The following is a 19,292-nucleotide window of genomic DNA, read 5'->3' on the forward strand; positions in this document are numbered from 1 at the left end:
ATGATATGTTTGTAATAGATGATATGATATGATAGGTACTACAGATATGTCAATAGTAGTGATTCATCTGACTCGCAAAGACAACCAACTATGATGTATTGCTGAATTTGGGTTTTCTTCCAATTTTCATGATCGAACCTACAAATTCGAAAATAATATTAATATAAGTGGGTTAACTTCATTCATTATTCTTTTTTTTTTGTAGTTGTAGTTGTATTTAAATATATATATATATCAGATACATACACTACTATTATTCCTCTTTTTTATTTTTGTATTTTTTATAGTTTATATAGGAAGAGATGAATAGTAATAATAATAATACAGTAATAGTTAAAGAATTAGATAATATATTATTTAAATTTGCATTGACAGATAATGGAGCACCATTTAATCGATTCTTGGACAGCAATCTATGTTTGGTGATTGAAAAGTTAAACAATGATGATGCATCGGTCAAGAAAAAGGTGTTGGAGGTGTTGAGCAATGTAAACAAGAGAACCATGTTTGCACCTGATCTAGAGTATCCTTTGGATGCTTTGATCGAGTTGTATCATCGTCCAACATCATCACTATTGGTCAAGAACTTTGCAATCGTCTACGTTGAAAAGGCATTCAATACACTTGCAAAAGAGAAACGTTCAACCTATCTAACATCAATCATCACCAATATATCTCAATTACCTTCTCAACATCAAGATATCTTTTGTCATATTATTTTAAATGTATGTATCGTTAACTGCTAAAGTTGGTACATGTATTCTTTCTTAAATTATATTAATTCTTGTTTTCTCTTTAATATTTTGTTTAGATTATAATGGTATTAAATTTAAATAATTTAATTGATAGTGAAAAAGATAAACAGTATCCATGGAGATCAAATGAAAAGGATTACAAGGTGGTGTTGGCATTCATGTTGGATTTATTGTTGGTGCCAACCAATGTGGGGTTAAAGAATGAAGAGGGTGCTGTTGTGGTGCCACCAGGACACAACCTGGCCAGTTTGCAACGTGTGATGGGCAAGAACCTGGACAAGTACGATTTCAAGGCGTTGAATGATCGCAAGATGGCAACACTGCAGTTTTGTGCGTGTGGATTGTTGCCAGACACTGACGTATTGGTACCTGTGATTGTGGCGACATGTGACGCCTTTCAAGATGTAAATAAGCGTGCCGAAGATATTATCAAACGTCTTCCAAAAATCAATTGGGAATCAGAACCACTCGTCACCAAATTGTACAGTATCTTTACGGGTGACACTACATCGGGTAGGTTAGCCGCATCAAACCAACTCCGTGAAAAGATTCTCATTGTGTTTTGCAAGTCTGTATTGGCTGCCAACAACTTTCCAGCTACTCTTCAAATCATTTTCGAAGCAGTCTATGGTACACAGTCGACTGTCAAGGTCAAGAATGCTGCCATGTCATTTGTACAGTGGGTGTTTCGTCATGCCCAAGACAAGTATATCGAGCAGACTGGCGCCGTCATTCTATCAGGTCTGTTGAAATTGATCGACTCTATGGACGGGTCTTCATCCAAAGAGGAAACCGAGTTGAAAGCATATGCATACACCTCTCTCGGTCTCCTCTGCAAACGTAACAAGAAACTATTCAATTCCGATCTAACCCTAGTCATGAAACTCATGTCAAAAGTTGCCAAAGAAGAATCTATCGTCTCTAGTGCCATTCAAGATTGTCTTGTCATGCTCAGAGAAGCATTCATCGATATCAAAGATGCAGCTCTTGCTGAAAATTTAATTCGTGTCTTGTTAACTTTTATTTATAATGTATGTCAAAAATGATAAAGAGAAAGGATAGTAGAGATAGATATTAATATTTTTATTTTGTTAGGGAGAATATTTAATTAGATTAATTGTATTACAATGGGCACAACATTGCTTTCCATTTAAAAATATTCAATCTAGATATTTTAGTTTGGTGATGGTTGGTGATATTAGACCTGATATTAGAGAGGAAGCACGTAGAGGTTTGGAACCATACAAACATAATGGAAATATGTTACAACCATGCAGTGAAGCAGATGATGAGGAGTACCCCAACTTTGAACATCTACTCGAATACATTGTACAAATGCGAAAGGAGATTATGGCCGACAAGAAAGCTAGTAAATTGCAGGGTGTGGTACAGTTGCTTGGATACACTTCATACTCGTTTGAACACATGTTGATCATGCTCCGAAAATCAATTCAAAAGACTGCTTGGGCAAACAAGACGACCGAACAAAAATACATCAACTCTATTCGTCCCGATCTTATCAGAGAGTATTTAGAGTTGATTGAATGTGCCATCTCGGCAAAGGCAGACGAGGATTTATACAATGTTGGGTGCGTGTCATTGTTGTATTTGTTGAATCTCAAGGAACACGATGACTCGTTTGTCAAGTTGCTCGTCGGCAAGATCGAGCAGATGAACGGATGGACCAAATCAGGTAAATACCAATCCAGAGAGTTGGTAGCCAAGATTATCGCCATTGCAAGCGAGCAGCAACCAGCCAAGGAACGAGACGACATGTTGAATGGATACATTACCAAGGTTAACGGTACCAAGGATGTCGTTGAAATGTACGGTCCTTTAACCAGCCTCTGTCACGTCTATGCCAAGCTGTCACAACTAAAGCTGACCATGTCACCATCTATTCACGAGGGTATTCAGAATACAATCGTCGCCAAAATAGAAGAGTTGTTGCAACACAACAATATATCCATCAAATTGTTGGCAATCAATAGTTTGGCACTCCTAGGAATCTATTCACCACTACCAATTGCATCGGAAGAAACTAAAAAGAAAATGATAAAGACTTTGATGAATATGGTCGATGGCGCATCGACAGAACGATCCATTCAAGAAGCTGCATTGGTTGCTCTTAGTTGGATATCGATTGGTGAAAAGATGACAGGAGACAAACGTCAAGAATTACTCGATTGTCTATTCAAACAAGTCAACAACAAGAATGAAGAATTACAATTCTCGATTGGTGAAGCACTCGGTATTCTAGTCGGTCATCAATTCCTCTCTCCTCTTCCAATCTATCCATTCTCTCCATTCTCTATTGAAGAAATCAACTCTTCATTATCAAAGGAAAAACAATATATTGGTGAACAAGAAAGTTCAAGTCAAAGAATGGTTTTGGATAATATTGATCAAACGACCGACAACTCGTCTGCCGAGGAAGAAGTAACCAAATTATTTAAAAGAATTGTAACATCATACTTTTCTGATAGACAATCACCAATTACAAGATGTTCAGCTGGTATTTGGATGCTTTGTTTATTAAAGAGTTTTGGACGATTAGATTTCATTCAAGGATTGTTGGCTGAGATTCAGAATGGATTCTGTTCATTATTGGCCGACAATAACGAGTTGACACAGGATATTGCTAGTCGTGGTATTACTCTTGTTTACGAGTCTAGTACAGACCCTGCATTCAAAGAGTTCCTCGTGTCAAACCTCGGAAAGACGCTGGCAGGCAAGCCGACTCAAAAGGCACCAGGATCATCCGAGTTGTTGCCAGAGGGGTCGGTCACCAAGACTGGCCAGGTGTCTACATACAAGGAATTGTCAAATCTATCGACCGATCTAGGTAAACCAGATATGATCTACAAGTTTATGAACTTGTCGGCTCATCACCAAATTTGGAACTCTAGAAAGGGTGCTTCGTTTGCCATTGTCTCGTTGGCTGGAAAGGCTCGTGAAGAGATGGCACCACTTATTCCACATCTTGTGCCCAAGATCTACAGATACTTGTATGACCCCAGTCCCAAGATTGCAGCGTCTATGCAGAGTATTATGAGTGCCATTATCGACCAAAAGGATATCTTCCCCAAGTACTTTGTACCAATCATCAAGGAGTTGTTGGCTGGTATGGGTACGAGTGCATGGCGTGTACGTGAGGCATCTTGTGCAGCTGTGCCAGACGCCATCTCGCATGCTTCTATTGAAGACCTCGAACCTTTCATCGAAGAGTTGTTTTACATGAACTTTAGAACACTCGATGATATTAAAGAGACGGTTAGAAAGGCTGCCGAAACATCTGTACGTAGTCTTGGTAGTGTAACGGCTCGTTTTGTCGACCCAGGATCCACAGTCTCTCGTGCCAAGGCACAACACATTCTCGGTGTCGTCATCCCGCTTCTGCTTACCAAGGGTATCACCAACGACTCGGCTGAAGTCAAGCAGTTCTCGTTGCAACTACTACTCAAGATTAGCAATAGTGCCAAAGACCAACTTTCCAAGTATGTCCCCGACATGGTACAAGCGTTACTCGAATCGCTGTCGTCGTTGGAGCCAGCAATGCTAAACTATGCAACAATGCATGCCGAATCGTTGAATCTCAAGCAAGAAGAAATTGAAAACCTTCGTGTCGACATGTCCAAGCGATCAGTCGTCAGCGAAGTACTCGAAGTGTGTTTGAAATATGTTACCCAGGATAATATCAGCCAGGTCATTTCGAATCTACTCCACCTTGTCCAGTTTAGTGTTGGTATAGTGACACGAGTTGGTGTGGCCAAGTTATCGCCAATTTGTTCCAGTCGCGTATCATCCAAATCGAAGTGGAGCCTGCACAAGTACAAAAGCTCATCAAAACCATGTTGCCATCGATCATGGACCGTTCACCAGTGACACGTCGCCAATTCATCCAGACACTATGCATTTGCATCAAAAAGTCAAACAATGCAACCATCAAACAGACCATCCAACACGTTATGGATCTTCCACAACTACAACAAACACAAAACGTCGAGGAGAATACCATCCTCGAAGTGGTCGGTCTCTTTTTCCGTGAACTCTACAAGATTGCATCGTCAGAGATTCAACCATTCAACAAGGATCTAATCCCATTCCTCTACTTTCAAAAGTCACATCCTAAAAAGGAAGTATCGGACCTCTACAAACAGATTTGGGACGATAACTCGATTGGCTCGATCCGACTATACACCGATGAAATTGTAAAGATCATCTCGATCAATCTGACTGGTTCAGCATGGGCATTAAAGCAACAAGCTGCTCTATGTCTGTCAAATTTAACCGAAGATATTAGAAACATGATGGAGAATCATTTACCTGTCGTACTCTCACTCTTGCTTCAAGGATTAAAAGGTAAGACGTATCCAGGTAAAGATTCACTCCTTGGATCAATGTCTACTATTTCATCAGTCTGTGCTAAATCCATTAAAGAACTTGGAAGTGGTGGACAACAAGTAGGTTCATCATCACTACCAGTTCCAAGTGCAAAGGAAATGTTATTGGCAATGTTACAGGAATGTAAAAAGATTGATATGGATTACAAGAGAAAGGCGTTGGTCAACTTGGCATCGATGTTGCGTTCATTTGAAGATATCGATATTTACCAACAGGTCAGAGAAACAGTCTACCAATTAGTATTTGAAAAGGAAAAGAAAGAGAATGCTAGTGCACTAGACGATGAAATGGACTTGGATGATCCCAAACAAAAGGCATTACTTCTATTAGTAAGAACCAATGCATTTGCAGTGATTGGTGAAGCCTATTCATCGGCATCGATCGATACTAAAAAGGCAAATATTGAAATTGGCAATAGATTGATGGAAAAGCTTGTATACCACATTTGGAATGAACAAATCTCTATTCTAACATCAATGAAACTATATGTACATGCTGTATTTACAAACACTGATCTATCCAATCTCATCGATAACAAGGAGCAATGGATGATCAATATTCTAAAACCACTCTTTGAGTGCATTGAAACCTCGAAATATGCAGTTGTCAAACAAAACTCACTCAATCTTATCGAGCAACTACTCATCGATGCCAAACAACATATTTCCAATGGTCAATTACAATCTATTAAAAGTATCCTCCTACAAAACAAAGATAGAGATAATACTCTAACACTTCAATTTGAAAAATTATTAAAACAATTGTAAATATTAAATAAATAAATATATAAATAATTAATTAGATCTCTTGGATTTACAAGTAATTTTTCAAAGTGATCCGAGAAAAATGAGGTAATTAATTAATCATCATCATGAACTAATCTATGCATTGAAGGGGAAAAAAATAATAATAACAAACAAAAATATCCACAAAAGAATGATGTCATAGACTACTGTGATGAAGCACTTATTAATATTCTCTCACACAGAGACCGAGACATTTAACTATTGTAACATTAACCCTTCTTATATATACATATATAAATATAGTTGTAATAACAACAAAGATTAGTATATATCCCTACTTATGGCATCAAGAGCATGTCAATTAACAAAAAGAACTTACCTAAGATCAACTTTGAGATTGGGTAACAAGTGTCTTGCAACTACAACAACCACTACATTTATACCTTCATATTCTAATAGTAGTACTACTACTACTGTACAGTCAAGTCAATATCAACCAACTATCAACAATAAGAGTTATTATTCAACTTCTTCACTTTCAACATTATTATCAATCAAGAAACATGAATCATCAATCTCTAAGAGATTATATAGTAGTAATAATATGAAACCAATTGTAGCAGATAATAACTTTGAAACGGTTGGATATAGTTTATTACCAGTAGTCAATAAACTACAAGAGATTACATCATTAATTGGTACAGAAATCAAACTACCACAGATTGTTGTTGTTGGTTCACAGTCGAGTGGTAAATCATCGGTACTCGAGAATCTAGTTGGTCGTGACTTTCTTCCAAGAGGTTCAGGTCTAGTAACTAGAAGACCACTTGTATTACAACTCAATAGAATTGAACCAGGTCATGCAGGTAAATATAAAGAAAAAGAAAATAGAATCAATAGAATCTATAGAATATAGACTAATTATTATTATTGTTTCTTTTAGAATGGGGAGAATTTGGACATACTGGAGATTCAAAGTTTAACTTTGATGAGATTAAAAAAGAGATAGAGATTGAAACGAATAGAGTTGCAGGAGGCAATAAATCAATTTCAAGTGAACCTATTATACTCAAGATCTATAGTCCCAATGTGATTCCATTGACATTGGTTGATACACCGGGTATTACACGTATTCCAATTGGTGATCAACCAACCAACATTGAAGAAAAGATTCGTGATATGGTCGTAGACTATATATCTAATCCCAACTCGATCATTTTGGCCATTTCAGCAGCCAACCAAGATATTGTGACGAGTGATGCACTCAAACTCGCCAAAGAGGTTGATCCAACTGGCAAGCGAACCATCGGTGTCTTGACCAAGTTGGATCTGATGGACAAGGGCGTTGACGCTATGGATATTCTCATTGGTAGCGTCGTCCCACTCAAGTTGGGATTTGTCGGTATCGTCAATCGAAGTCAACAAGACATTAACATGAAGAAACAGATTGGACAAGCCATCCAAGACGAATCTGCATGGTTTCAGTCACACCCCATCTACAATCGTATTGCCAATCAAAGTGGATCATTGTTTTTGGGTCAACGTTGCAACAAGATTCTCACCAAACATATCAGAGAGTCAATGCCAGGTGTAAAGAATCAAATCCGTGCACTCATCAAGAAATACGAAGAAGAGTTGGAACGTTATGGAGATCCCATCCCAGAGAGAGCAAGTGAAAAGTCTAGACTTTTGATTGACATTCTCAACAAATTTGCCCTCCAATTTAGATCCGATCTCGAAGGTGTCAATGACGAACAACTCACCAATCATGTCAATGGTGGTGCTCGTATTCGTTACATCTTTTCACAAGCCTTTAAAAATGTAAAGGAAAGACCTTTTGAATGGTTAACTGATCAACAATTAAGAGTTGCTCTTAGAAATTCTTCTGTATGTCGAAAAATATAAATATTATAATCAATCTAGAAGAATTAACTTACTCTTATCCTTTTTTATTTAAATTTTTAGGGAATTAGACCAACTATGTTTATTCCACAAAAGACATTTGATTCATTGACTAGAATTCAAATTGATAAATTAAAGGATCCAGCTTTACAATGTGCTGATACAGTATTGGATGAATTGTTGAGAATCTGTACTCAAGTAGATTCACAAGTATTTAATCGTTTCCCATTGTTGAGAGAACGTATTGTCGAAGTTGCAAATAATGTCCTTCGTAAATTACTTTCTCCAACAAACAAAATGATTAGTGATATGGTTGAAGCTGAATGTTCTTATATTAATACAAGTCATCCAGGTAAAAATTAATTTAAACAATCAAAATCATGAATAGAATATATATAGACTAATATTTTATTTTATTTTTCTCTCTAGTTTACATGTCAGAATTAAATAGATTATTACATTCAAATACTCAACCAAATAACAATTATGAAATTGAAATGCAAAAACAACGTGAAAAGGAACAACAATCACAATCACAACAAGGTGGTGGTGGAATATTTGGTATGATATTTGGACGAGGAGGAAAGGAATCACAACAACCACAACAACAACAAAAACAAAACAACAAAACATCTCAATCAAATATCCTCTATGGAATGGATGAAAGTTATACTGATGATGAAAGAAAACAAATTCATTTACTTAGTATGTTTAAAATATTATTTATTATTTTAAATATTATTATTATTCCATATACTAATTTATTTATTTTTTATAGAACGATTATTACATAGCTATTATGATATTGCACAATTTAATGTCCAAGAGAATGTTATTAAAATCATTACTCACTTTTTAGTTGATCGTTCAAAGGACGTTCTTCAAAGAGAATTGGCCACTGTATTATACGATGAAGCTTTGGTTGAACATTTGCTCAGAGAAAATGAAAACGTTGTTGCCAGAAGAAAAGAATGTATCTATAAATTGGAAGTCCTCAAAAAGGCTAAAAAATCATTATCTGTAACAGAAATGAATTCATTTATGAATCTTTAAAACAATAAATAATCAATCAACAATTTAAGTAATCACAACACTTTTTACAATTTTTGAGAGACTTCCAAATCCGCGTAGTGTCTAAAATTTCGAAGCAAAAACTAATTTAACACGAGGAAATTTAACCTATCAAAGTGTTATAGTTTTAAATAAATAAAAATCACAATAAACTAGACAGAGTTAGAAGACCATACATGAAACAACTATTGAAAATGGTTTTATTTTAAATTTTATTATTTTAAAATGGTTGGTCAAGCCCAATCACGCAGGGGATTCCAAGATTACCATACTCCTTGCGGAGATGGATGTAAATAAACTCATTAGCGCCTTCATTGTAGCACTAGGAAATGGATGACCATATTAAAATTTCATTTTTGGAGCAAGTGAAAAAACAATGAAAGAAAGAATGATTCAATTTATATTTGTTTTAATTTATTATCTTTTTTAATAACCCATTCTATCGATACCATTCGTCGAGTTATTTGGTTGATCGTATGGATGAGTTCTCATCATATTGGTATCAATTGGTTGAGTAGGAAGATATTGTGGAGCATAAAGTCCTGGGTAATAATTGGGTTGTGAATTTGTTTGTTGTTGTTGTTGTGCAGGTGGTTGCATTGGTTGAGTATAATTTACAGTTGTTGGGTATGGATAGGTTGGAATGTTGGAAATTGGGATTTGTACCTGTGGCAAGCCAGTAAGACGATCGACTTCCCTTCCTTGAAGTTGTCTAAGAAGCATTGCAAGTTGGAATAAATGTTTGATTCCATAGATTTGAACGTTGATTACAGTTAGACAAATAATAAATATCCACCATGTAAATGATTCGGCTGAAACAATAGTTGCAATAATAAATACAGCTACTGTAATTGCAAATATAACTACAGAATATACTGCATACTAAAATAATTAATAATAGTGGTAAATATCTTATTCTATATTATATTAAAATGCATTCATTTCTATTCTTACATTTAACATTAATAAAACATTCTTTTTAGTAATAGAATAAATTCCAAGAGAGACACTGAATATATGAGCCAACATTGCTACAAATACTAAAGTGAAAAATGAACCATATCCAGAAAACAAAAATAATACTATTCCAACAAGCTAAAAGAATTGAAATAAAAGTTAGAAAATGAATCACCTTTTCAAGAAGTAAATCTAAAAAATGAGACATACCAATTGAATGATACATATTATGTATCCCCAGACTGATGAACAAACAATTGAACTAATTTCTTCTTGTTCAAGGTGAACCCAATATCCTTCACCAATAGGATACATTAACTTGTCTTTATTATTCTCCTTTTCATCATTCATCAAAGGTTGATATTCATGTTGTCCAGGTGCAAAATATGGTACTGAATAAAGAACATTATTCTTTTTGTTGTTTGAAAAATACATATTCTCCATAACTATGATTATTATCTATCTATATTGTTTCTATTAACAATGAATAATATATTCTTTTATATTTAATTAAATTCGAAATTGAATAATTATTATTAATTGAATGAATTTAGTTGTTTTTTTATCTTGTTATTGTTCTTTATGTGAAAAAAAAAAAATTACTATTAGTAAGAGAGGAGATGACTCGTCGTACTATATTATAAAGACTGACTTTAATTTATTGATTAGTATCAACTTACCATATATATCTATTATTTATTTTATTTTTTAAATTTTTTAAATTTCAATTTCGAAATTTGGTATTTAATAATTATTGGTTCTCAAAAGAGAGAGGGAGAAATCTATCTATAATAGTTGGATATTTAATTGTCTTTGTCTTGTTTTCTATCTATCTATCTATCTCTGACGTTTGTTTTTATTCAGTATATTACAAACAAATACAAAATAAAAAATTTAAATTAAATTTTAATCTTCTTTTAAAATATTGGGGAGGGGTGGATCGATAATAAATCAGTCAAAAAAACGAAACAAGTTGACGTTCTATCTATCACCCCCTCCCTCCCTTGATATTATTATTAGTTCAAACACACCACCCCTCACTGAAAAAAAAAAGTTAAAAGTAGAGATAAAAATACTAAATGTTGGTTGGTGGGGGTTGAATTTTATTTGTATGCTGATCAACAAGTTGGATATTAATTTCCCAAAATAAAAATAATTTTATTATTTTTGGTTTGATTTAAAAATGGAACTTCTTCTTTTTAAAAGAATATGGTGATGGATGATTATCATTTTTAACATTTTTTTTTTTATTTATCTGTAATACAAATAACAAAAAAAAAAAAAAAAAAGAGACAGAGAGATAATAACTAATATAAAATGGGATACACACAAGCACTAAGTGTCTACCATTTCATACATCCTATCCTTGTCTCTTGATTCATTTGTTATATTTGTTTGTTTGATTTTTTAGATTGATTGAATAAATTTGTGAAGTTTGGCTCTGTATGCTTCATGACTGGAAATATGAACGGCAGTAGAGTGACGGTTGCTTTCAATGGTCCAGAGTTCCTTTGGTTCCTTGGCAACTCTGAATAGGGTTTCGGATTGGTCGTATGGGACAACTGGATCTTCGGTGGCTGCAATGAAAAGGATTGGCTTTGGACTGATTTGAGCGACGAGATTCTCTGGGGTGTCGTATTGTGAGAGGTTGTCTTCGGATGCGATGATCTTGTCCAATGTGATACGGAGAATGAGGTCGACCAACCATTGGGGTGGATGGGTTGGAAGGAGATGTTGAACGGGTTCGACAACCTTGAAGGTCTTGGCAACACCATCACTGAGATATCTGTAGATGTTGTGCTTCCAGGCCTTCATTGGTGAAGCATAGGCACTCTCGGAAATGACACCATCAATTAAATCACGGTCCTTGGCAGCAGCAATAATAACACTGCCTCCACCCATCGACATACCAGTGAGGATCAATTTCTTGGACTGTTCTGGATAAGTAGACTTGACGTATCGAATAGCCGAACGAACATCCTTGTGTTCTCTAAACGAGTATCCAATACCACGTTCGAGCGAGTCAGACTTGCCCATACCATCACGACAATCAAATACCAATGTCGATAAACCTTCTTCATGGAAATGATTCAATTGTTCAAACCATTCATATCTATCTTTTCCTGATCCATGAACAACAATAATTGAATTACCAAGATCTAAAAGGTAAAATTAAAATGAAAAAGTAAGTAAAAGTAAATGAAAAAAAAAAAAAGACGAGTCGAGAGTAGTCTGGTTCGCGAGCTGCCCATCCCAGAGTATACATATATTATATATGTTTTACATACCATTCTTTGAATCAGCTGGAATCCACCAACCTCTAAGAGTTTGATTAGTGTCGTAAGCTTTCCATTCAACCTCTTGGAATGAAAGACCGTGTTTGGTCATTGGATCACCTGATCCCATCACAATACCTCTCATCCATGGGAAATAGAGGAGTGCCTTGCTGACAAATACAACAAATACACCTGTCAATGACAATGAAATGACAAGCATAACAACCGACAATGTGACTATACATTGTGTCTTTGAGAATGGTTTCTTTTGTTTAATTTGTTCTCCCATTCTTGAAATATAATAATATAATATCTTCTTTGTACAACTTTAACGAATAATAATAATAATAGTATCTATATAATCTCTAATCTAAACTCTTATTTAAATAGATAATGTGAAATGAAACAATCGAACTGCCTAAATTAATTAAATGAATTAATTAATGGGGGAGGAGTGAATGAATTGTTCAACAATGACTATAGATAGTAGAAATCGTATTTTTTGTGTGTGTGTGTTGTTGTTGTTGTAGTGTTGCGTGTATGAAATAATATAAAATAGTTTTAGTGATTAGAGTTTTCACAGTATCATCATTCAAGGTCCCACTCAACTCAAAGTCGAAAGTAAATAAATTTAATGAATTAAAAGAGTGTCAAGAACATTGATGGTGCGATGGGTTTGATGACTTTGGCAAAGCGTAGTGCAAAAAAAATCGACCTCTCATGCGTCTTGCCCAAAATAGTATTCGTTCGTTCTTAGTTGCGAAACGAAAAAATAAATATCTGCAATCAATAAATAGATCTATTTATTTATCTATCTGAAAAAAAAAGATTCAAACAATTTGTTTTATTACAAATAATGTTGTTATTTGTGTCACTTTTATATATTTACAAATAATTTAATTAATCATAGTTTGTTGTAACTTTGATGATTATGTTTAAATTAATTATTATTATTATTATTATTATTATTATTACTATTACTATTATTACGACTAGGGTTATATACTATATATCTCTTTTGTGTGTATCTCTGTGTCTGTCTATTGTCTGTCTATCTATTTTGATTCAGTAGCAGACATTGTTAAAATTGGATTTGATGGGAAAATGATTGTTTCAGTGTTTGAAAATGCTTTGTAGAGTATTTCCAAACTTTTGACTATATTTTTAACCTTTGGGTAGAGTTCCTTTGCAACCGATTGGAGAGGACGTAATTCTTCTACTTCGACTTTTAACAATTCCGCCAACTGCATAAGATCCATATGCTTTTTAGATTCTTCCATTTGTAAATCATCCAAACTTGGTGTAGTATGTTCATAATCTTCTTGGTCGTCATCTTTATTGTCTTCATCATCCTCTTCATCATCATCATCATCACCATAATCATCATCGTCATCTCCACTTGAACGATACATGTTTTGATTTTTGATGGTAGCCAAATCTTCAAGGATTTCGTGAAGTTTATCGAGACGACTATCAAATTCCTCCGAGTATTGTTGGCTGGTTAGCTCAAAGAGCTTCGAGTAGAGAATGTCCATGACGGGAGTCGATAACCCGTCGGCGGCAGAAAAGGGCATGATATGGTCGTTGGTGTGTTTGAGGAGAAGGGGTATGAGTTGAGGGTAGAGTGTTGGAATGGTTCGTATGTACAACTGCGAGTTGCCATAGACATTAAGCGCATGAAACTCCTCTATCAGACGTCTTGTAGTAGGGTCTTGTTGGTGTACGGCCGACGAAATGATAGTACTGCACAACGATCGGTCATATGAGCGATACAAGTCGATTAAAATGGTGAATGCACGTGGGTCGCATACAAATCCATTCTGCGACGACCCCTCGCGGATCAACCCAACAATCGCCTGTGCCAATGCCAATGCAAGATCGCGACCGTGTTCTATACACAATCCGACCAACGATTCTTGTTTCTTGATAGTGTTGATTGGGCTGACGGGTCGTTCTCCCGAACCACCATGCTCGCTAATCTCGGCGTCTGAAGACGGCATGATCACATTATAGTCGAGTGTCTTTTCCGACAAGAGCACAAGCTTGTTGATTGCACACACGTATATGTACCAATGACTGGTAGTGTCGGTAATATCGTCTTGGTCAACCAGGTCGGGTCGAGTATAGCCGCGAATATCGCTCTCGAGATTTTCAAAGTCATACGCTACAAAACTATCCCAATTCTCCAAATAGTCGATTGCCAGTCGCAGGTTGAGACCGACTCCCAGATGCAACACGGTGTCTGTGTTGTTGGACAATGTAGCCTTTTCGATGAGTTTGATGCGTTTGATCATATCGCGTTTTGTAAAGTCCCATGTATTGGACAATACAGGAGGCCTCTTGCTTTTCATGTTACGATTTGCCAAATACCGGTACATCTCCAAACCAATAACAACCAAATGTGATAGTAACAAGAGTGTCTCTACATTGTCTCTGTGGTAGTTGACCGACGTTGGTTTATACTTTGCCAATTCTTTACACAATGTACAAACAATCGTAACCAAAACCTCTTGATCCAAACCCTCTTGATCCAAATCTGATACTTTACTTCTATATACTCTTCTTGCAATATTTCTTAATTGATTATAAATTAATTCTAATCTATTTATAAATTCTATTATATCATTATTATTATTATTATTATTATTATTATTATTATTATTATTATTATTATTATTATTATTATTATTTTGTTGTTGTAATGTATTTGTTGTAGTTGTAGTAGTTGTAGTTGTTGTAGTTGTTGTAGTTGTAGTAGTATTTGATAATGATTGAACAGATTCTAAAATATGATTTAAATCTACTTGTATATTTGGTTGTTGATTAACATTATTTTGATTGTTGTTGTTGTTGTTATTATTAGTAATTAACATTATAAAGTGATAGTTGTGTATATTGTATATATTATATTATATTATTGGTTCGAATGAAAGTTTAATTCTCTCTTTTCTCTTTTTTGAAGGTGAAGTTGATTATTTGCTAACTTTTGGTTAATTGAGGAAGAGAAGGAAGTTGAGTTGACTTTGTGCAATTTATATTCTTATAGAATGTGATTGTTGATGAGAGGTAGTGATAACTATAAGGGAGGGAGAGAGTAACTACGACTAACACAACAATAATATAATAGGAGGGTGAGATCACATGCAACTAAACTGATGAATGAATAATGTCTGTGTGACACTAATTTTATTGGTGTGAAAAAATCGCCTGACCAACTCAGAATTCTATACTTTGAATTTTAATACTGATCGATCGAAAAAATCAGTGAATTGAATCAAAAAAATTGTCACAGAACCAAACTCTAATTAATGAAAATATATTCCTTTACTTTCCATTCATTCAATCAGTATATTATTATACTTTATCATTGAAGGTGGTTAGTGGTTGGTGGTTGATTAACTAATCCCCCACAAGATATAATTTATACCAAATCAACCACCACTGGTGAAGTTGATATTGATGGTGGTATTTGTTGTGTTGGACTAAAGGAAATAAAATATTGTTGTTCAATATATCTGGTCTGGTTGGTTATCTGTCTGTTTTGGTATAGTACTATATTGATTATGGTTGAGAGAGAGAGAGAGAGTTTTTTTATTTTTATAATATGGTTGTTAATCGTTATTTTGAATGGTTTCATCAAATGATTGAGCTAAATGAATTAATGGAATGGAAATATTGAAATTTGATTAATAAACTGATCAGGGAGATTGGTTTTTTTTAAAGAGAGAACTTACCCAAAAAGGAATCATCAGTATACAATTCTGAAAAACCTTCCGATTCAATGACACTATCAAAGTAATAATTAGAGTCTGTGACCGTAGATTGATCAAATAAGCTGTCGGTAAAAGTGTAAGGGTTGACCTGCTTGATTGGGGAATTAAACATGGCTTTACTTGGTGTAAATGGTTGATGTTGATTGTTCATTATATATTTCAATGGTGATTGGAAGTTTGTTGTTGTGGTTGTTGTCGTTGTTGGTTGATTAGTATGATTATGGTTATGATTATGATTATTGGGTGTAGGATTTGTTGAATTAGATTGAGATGTAATATTTAAAGATGTTTGTTGGTGTTGTTGGTGTTGATTAGTAGTCGTAGTAGTGGTAGTATTTGGTGGAGGTGTTGTAGATGATGATGAAGATGAATTACCCTGTTGTTGGTGTTGTTGTTGTTGTTGTTGTTGAATATCAGCAAAAGGTGAATAGGATATAATGGTTGAGGGTGGTTCCCAGTAAGTCGTGTTGTTTGAAAATTGTACATTTGGATTTGGATTAATTGCAGCCGTTGTCTCTGATGACTGTGCACCAATGATATTATTATGATTATGATTATGATTATTTTGATTGGTGTTGTTTTCATGATGATGATGATGATGATGATTACTATTTCGAATAGGAGAGGGTGGTGCAATGGGACCACCATTGGCAGTATTACCAAAATCAATACTATTGTCCATTGCATTGACCACTTGATTCACTTGGTTCATGCTGATACTATTGTTGGTGTTGTTGCTCGTATCTTCATCGGTCATTGATGACCCGTTGGACGAGTCGGCCGGTGGTTGTTGACTCAGCAAAAACACATCGACCGGCATGCCAAGTTCATTGTTTAGATATATCTGGTACCTTCTATTAGGCGGTTCCATTCCTTCGTCTGGATCAGGCACCTCCAACTTTGTTCCAGATGGTGCTTTAATTGCTATCAATGTATCGTTTTTTATACCTTCAATCTCTCTAAGGTCATTATATGTTACAAAAAAAAGTCTAAAAAATAAATAAATAAAAGTAATTAATTCATTATCCAACAACTATTATCATTATTGATTGTATATATTTAATACATACCCACAAGATGTTGCTTCTTGTAATAAATGTTGAATATTCTTTTGGGTATGTCTATAGTGAAGATCAATACTCTCCTCTTTTTCAGTCATTTTCAAAATCTCTGTTCTTAAAACATCACTATGTGCTGCTGATGTTGACGTCGTAGATGTTGTAGAGGTGGTTGATGTTGACCTATTATTATTATTATTATTTTTGTTATTATTATTATTTGAATCTTGTTTTTGTAAATTTGATCTAGTTGTTTGAATTGGGGAATCAACACCTCTCCATTGTACTTGATTCTTTGAACATTTTTCAATCAATCCAACACCTTCCAAAACACAAGTGACATCATAAATTCTACGTTTAGTGATTTCAATCTTTTCAGCTGCCACCTTTAGATCCAATATACAATCTGGTGCTTGTTCAACCAAATCAATAAACTTTCTTGTCAATTGTACAAGTGAATTATCAAATCTATTTGATGGTTTTTCTTTTAAAAATAAAAAGAAAAAAGAAAAAAGAAAGAATATTTTAATAAATCAATCTTATAACCAACTCTATCTAGTTTGTTAGTTTACATACTTCTAACAGATGATGATGAAGATTGTTCATAATTTTCATCTTCAGTATCATCATCTTCATCATTGTCTTGTTGTGATTGTGAAGAGGATGGGGTTGGAGTTGGAGGGGGGGAGGAGCTGCATTTTTCTTTGATGCTCTAGTCTTGGGGGCTGCTGGTGCTGCAGGTTTGGCAACCCGCTTTCTCTTTTTTGGTTTTCCATTCTCTGTCAATTCTTCGTGCCCCGATTCGTCATCGATAGCCGGTCCACTCCCACCATTGAGTTCCTGTGATGAATGTGGGGTTGTTGACATTGACGATGCTCGACTAGATGATCCACTCATCTCTCTGAGCTGTAACAACCCCATTTGTATTTTCTTGTCGGTTCCATTCCCCCCACCACCACCAATACCAATATTGTTGTTTGGGTTTGGTATTGGTGGTGGTCCAGCTGCAGATGCCACCGCTGGCGTAATACTACCGCTTGCTTGACTCCCATTCAACGAGGCCAATGATTGTATTTGGTCCATAATAAAACTGGACCCAGGTTGTAGTACTCGATTTCCATTGGTATTGGCGTGGTTGTTTCCGTTTCCATTACCCGTTCCACCACTAGTCGTTACACCTCCTCCACCTAATATACCATAAATGTCTGTATTATGTTGTTGTTGTTGTTGTTGTTGTTGTTGTTGTTGTTGTTGTTGTTGTTGTTGTTGTTGTTGCTGAGGTGGTAATAATTGGGGAGGTGGCAAGGAGACACCATTGGCACCGCCATTGGTTCCATTAACAAAAGGTAATGGTCTATTATTGTAATATTGCACCTCTTGGTATGGAACTGGTGGTGGTTGTTGTTGTTGCTGCAACTGATGTAATAGTTGTTGTTGCTTGGTTGCACTTCTCGTGATTGGGTGTTGGTGAGGTTGAGTGAATTGTTGTGGAGGATGACCTTGAGGTTGTTGTTGTTGTTGTTGGATCTGTTGTTGTTGGTATTCCATTGGTGTTGGCATCATTTGTTGATTCGGATGATACTCTATTCCATTCTGAATGCCACCGCCATTGGCCGCGACCAAGGTGTTATTTGCAGCAGCAGGTGGCGGTGCAGTTTTCTTTGGTCTTCCTCTTGGAGGCATTTATATATATAGTTGATTTAAACGACAATGACGACGTTGACAATGACGATCGATAAAGTTGGTTTGTTTTGTTTGTATTATTGATCTTGGTTTTTTAATTCGTCATGTTCTATGTATCAGCTGATTGGAATTTTCTTGTTGAATAGATTGATAGATTGATAGATATATGTATATGTCTCTGGATCAATAAATAAATAATAAATAAATAATTGGTTGATTGGTTTGATGATTCTTTCTCTTTCTCTTCTCTATCTATATTTATGAATGGAATGGAATGGAATATATATTAATCATCAAGTTCAAGTTATAATATTAATTAATATAATAAATATATATTTGATTGTATTTATATAATCAACAACCATAGACAGACCACCACTAATAAACAACAATACTACTACTACTACTACTACTGCCACTACTACTATTCCAACACAACATAGTTCCCACCCAAATTTTCAAAAGGTTCTGCTCTGGTTGGTTCTTGTTCCTGAGATATTAAATATTGCTCATCCCATTTATTCCGTCCTATCCCATCCTTGCTTGCTTGCTTGCTTGCTTGTATCAAAGTCATTGTCGAGAAATGAACAACACCAAACAAACAACCCTAACTAGCAACCACTCAAAGTCGAAGGTGCCAACAACAAATTGAAGCAGACAACACCAG

The 19,292-nt window shown here is 35.1% G+C and overlaps 5 protein-coding genes across 5 annotated transcripts; 1 reads left to right on the forward strand and 4 right to left on the reverse strand.

Annotated features, from left to right (window-relative positions):
- Positions 1 to 46: 46 nt before the first annotated feature.
- Positions 47 to 8,860, forward strand: DFA_08103 (dynamin B; the record flags this gene model as incomplete). Its single annotated transcript, XM_004355552.1, has 14 exons — positions 47 to 55; positions 297 to 725; positions 812 to 1,786; positions 1,851 to 2,084; positions 2,214 to 2,281; positions 2,465 to 2,581; positions 2,747 to 4,421; positions 4,496 to 5,922; positions 6,209 to 6,229; positions 6,365 to 6,771; positions 6,849 to 7,792; positions 7,871 to 8,159; positions 8,237 to 8,512; positions 8,586 to 8,860. 14 exons carry the CDS (start codon positions 47 to 49, stop codon positions 8,858 to 8,860), a joined length of 7,146 nt encoding a protein of 2,381 aa, XP_004355605.1.
- Positions 8,861 to 9,304: 444 nt separating this feature from the next.
- On the reverse strand, positions 9,305 to 10,270 carry DFA_08104 (uncharacterized protein; the record flags this gene model as incomplete). The annotated part of the gene is made up of 3 exons (XM_004355553.1): positions 9,305 to 9,760; positions 9,833 to 9,973; positions 10,046 to 10,270. The coding sequence occupies 3 exons, from the start codon at positions 10,268 to 10,270 to the stop codon at positions 9,305 to 9,307; spliced, it is 822 nt and encodes a 273-aa protein (XP_004355606.1).
- Positions 10,271 to 11,242: 972 nt separating this feature from the next.
- DFA_08105 (uncharacterized protein) lies at positions 11,243 to 12,400 on the reverse strand (the record flags this gene model as incomplete). Its single annotated transcript, XM_004355554.1, has 2 exons — positions 11,243 to 11,994; positions 12,124 to 12,400. The coding sequence occupies 2 exons, from the start codon at positions 12,398 to 12,400 to the stop codon at positions 11,243 to 11,245; spliced, it is 1,029 nt and encodes a 342-aa protein (XP_004355607.1).
- Positions 12,401 to 13,166: 766 nt separating this feature from the next.
- Positions 13,167 to 14,984, reverse strand: DFA_08106 (uncharacterized protein; the record flags this gene model as incomplete). Its single annotated transcript, XM_004355555.1, has 2 exons — positions 13,167 to 13,625; positions 13,923 to 14,984. 2 exons carry the CDS (start codon positions 14,982 to 14,984, stop codon positions 13,167 to 13,169), a joined length of 1,521 nt encoding a protein of 506 aa, XP_004355608.1.
- Positions 14,985 to 15,532: 548 nt separating this feature from the next.
- Positions 15,533 to 18,625, reverse strand: DFA_08107 (transcription factor E2F; the record flags this gene model as incomplete). The annotated part of the gene is made up of 4 exons (XM_004355556.1): positions 15,533 to 15,593; positions 15,869 to 16,873; positions 16,955 to 17,410; positions 17,526 to 18,625. The coding sequence occupies 4 exons, from the start codon at positions 18,623 to 18,625 to the stop codon at positions 15,533 to 15,535; spliced, it is 2,622 nt and encodes an 873-aa protein (XP_004355609.1).
- Positions 18,626 to 19,292: the final 667 nt, after the last annotated feature.

Source organism: Cavenderia fasciculata (genome assembly GCF_000203815.1).
Source record: "Cavenderia fasciculata unplaced genomic scaffold Scf_ET2XIPL01COFD4-5, whole genome shotgun sequence".
In the NCBI taxonomy this organism is placed as follows: domain Eukaryota; phylum Evosea; class Eumycetozoa; order Acytosteliales; family Cavenderiaceae; genus Cavenderia; species Cavenderia fasciculata.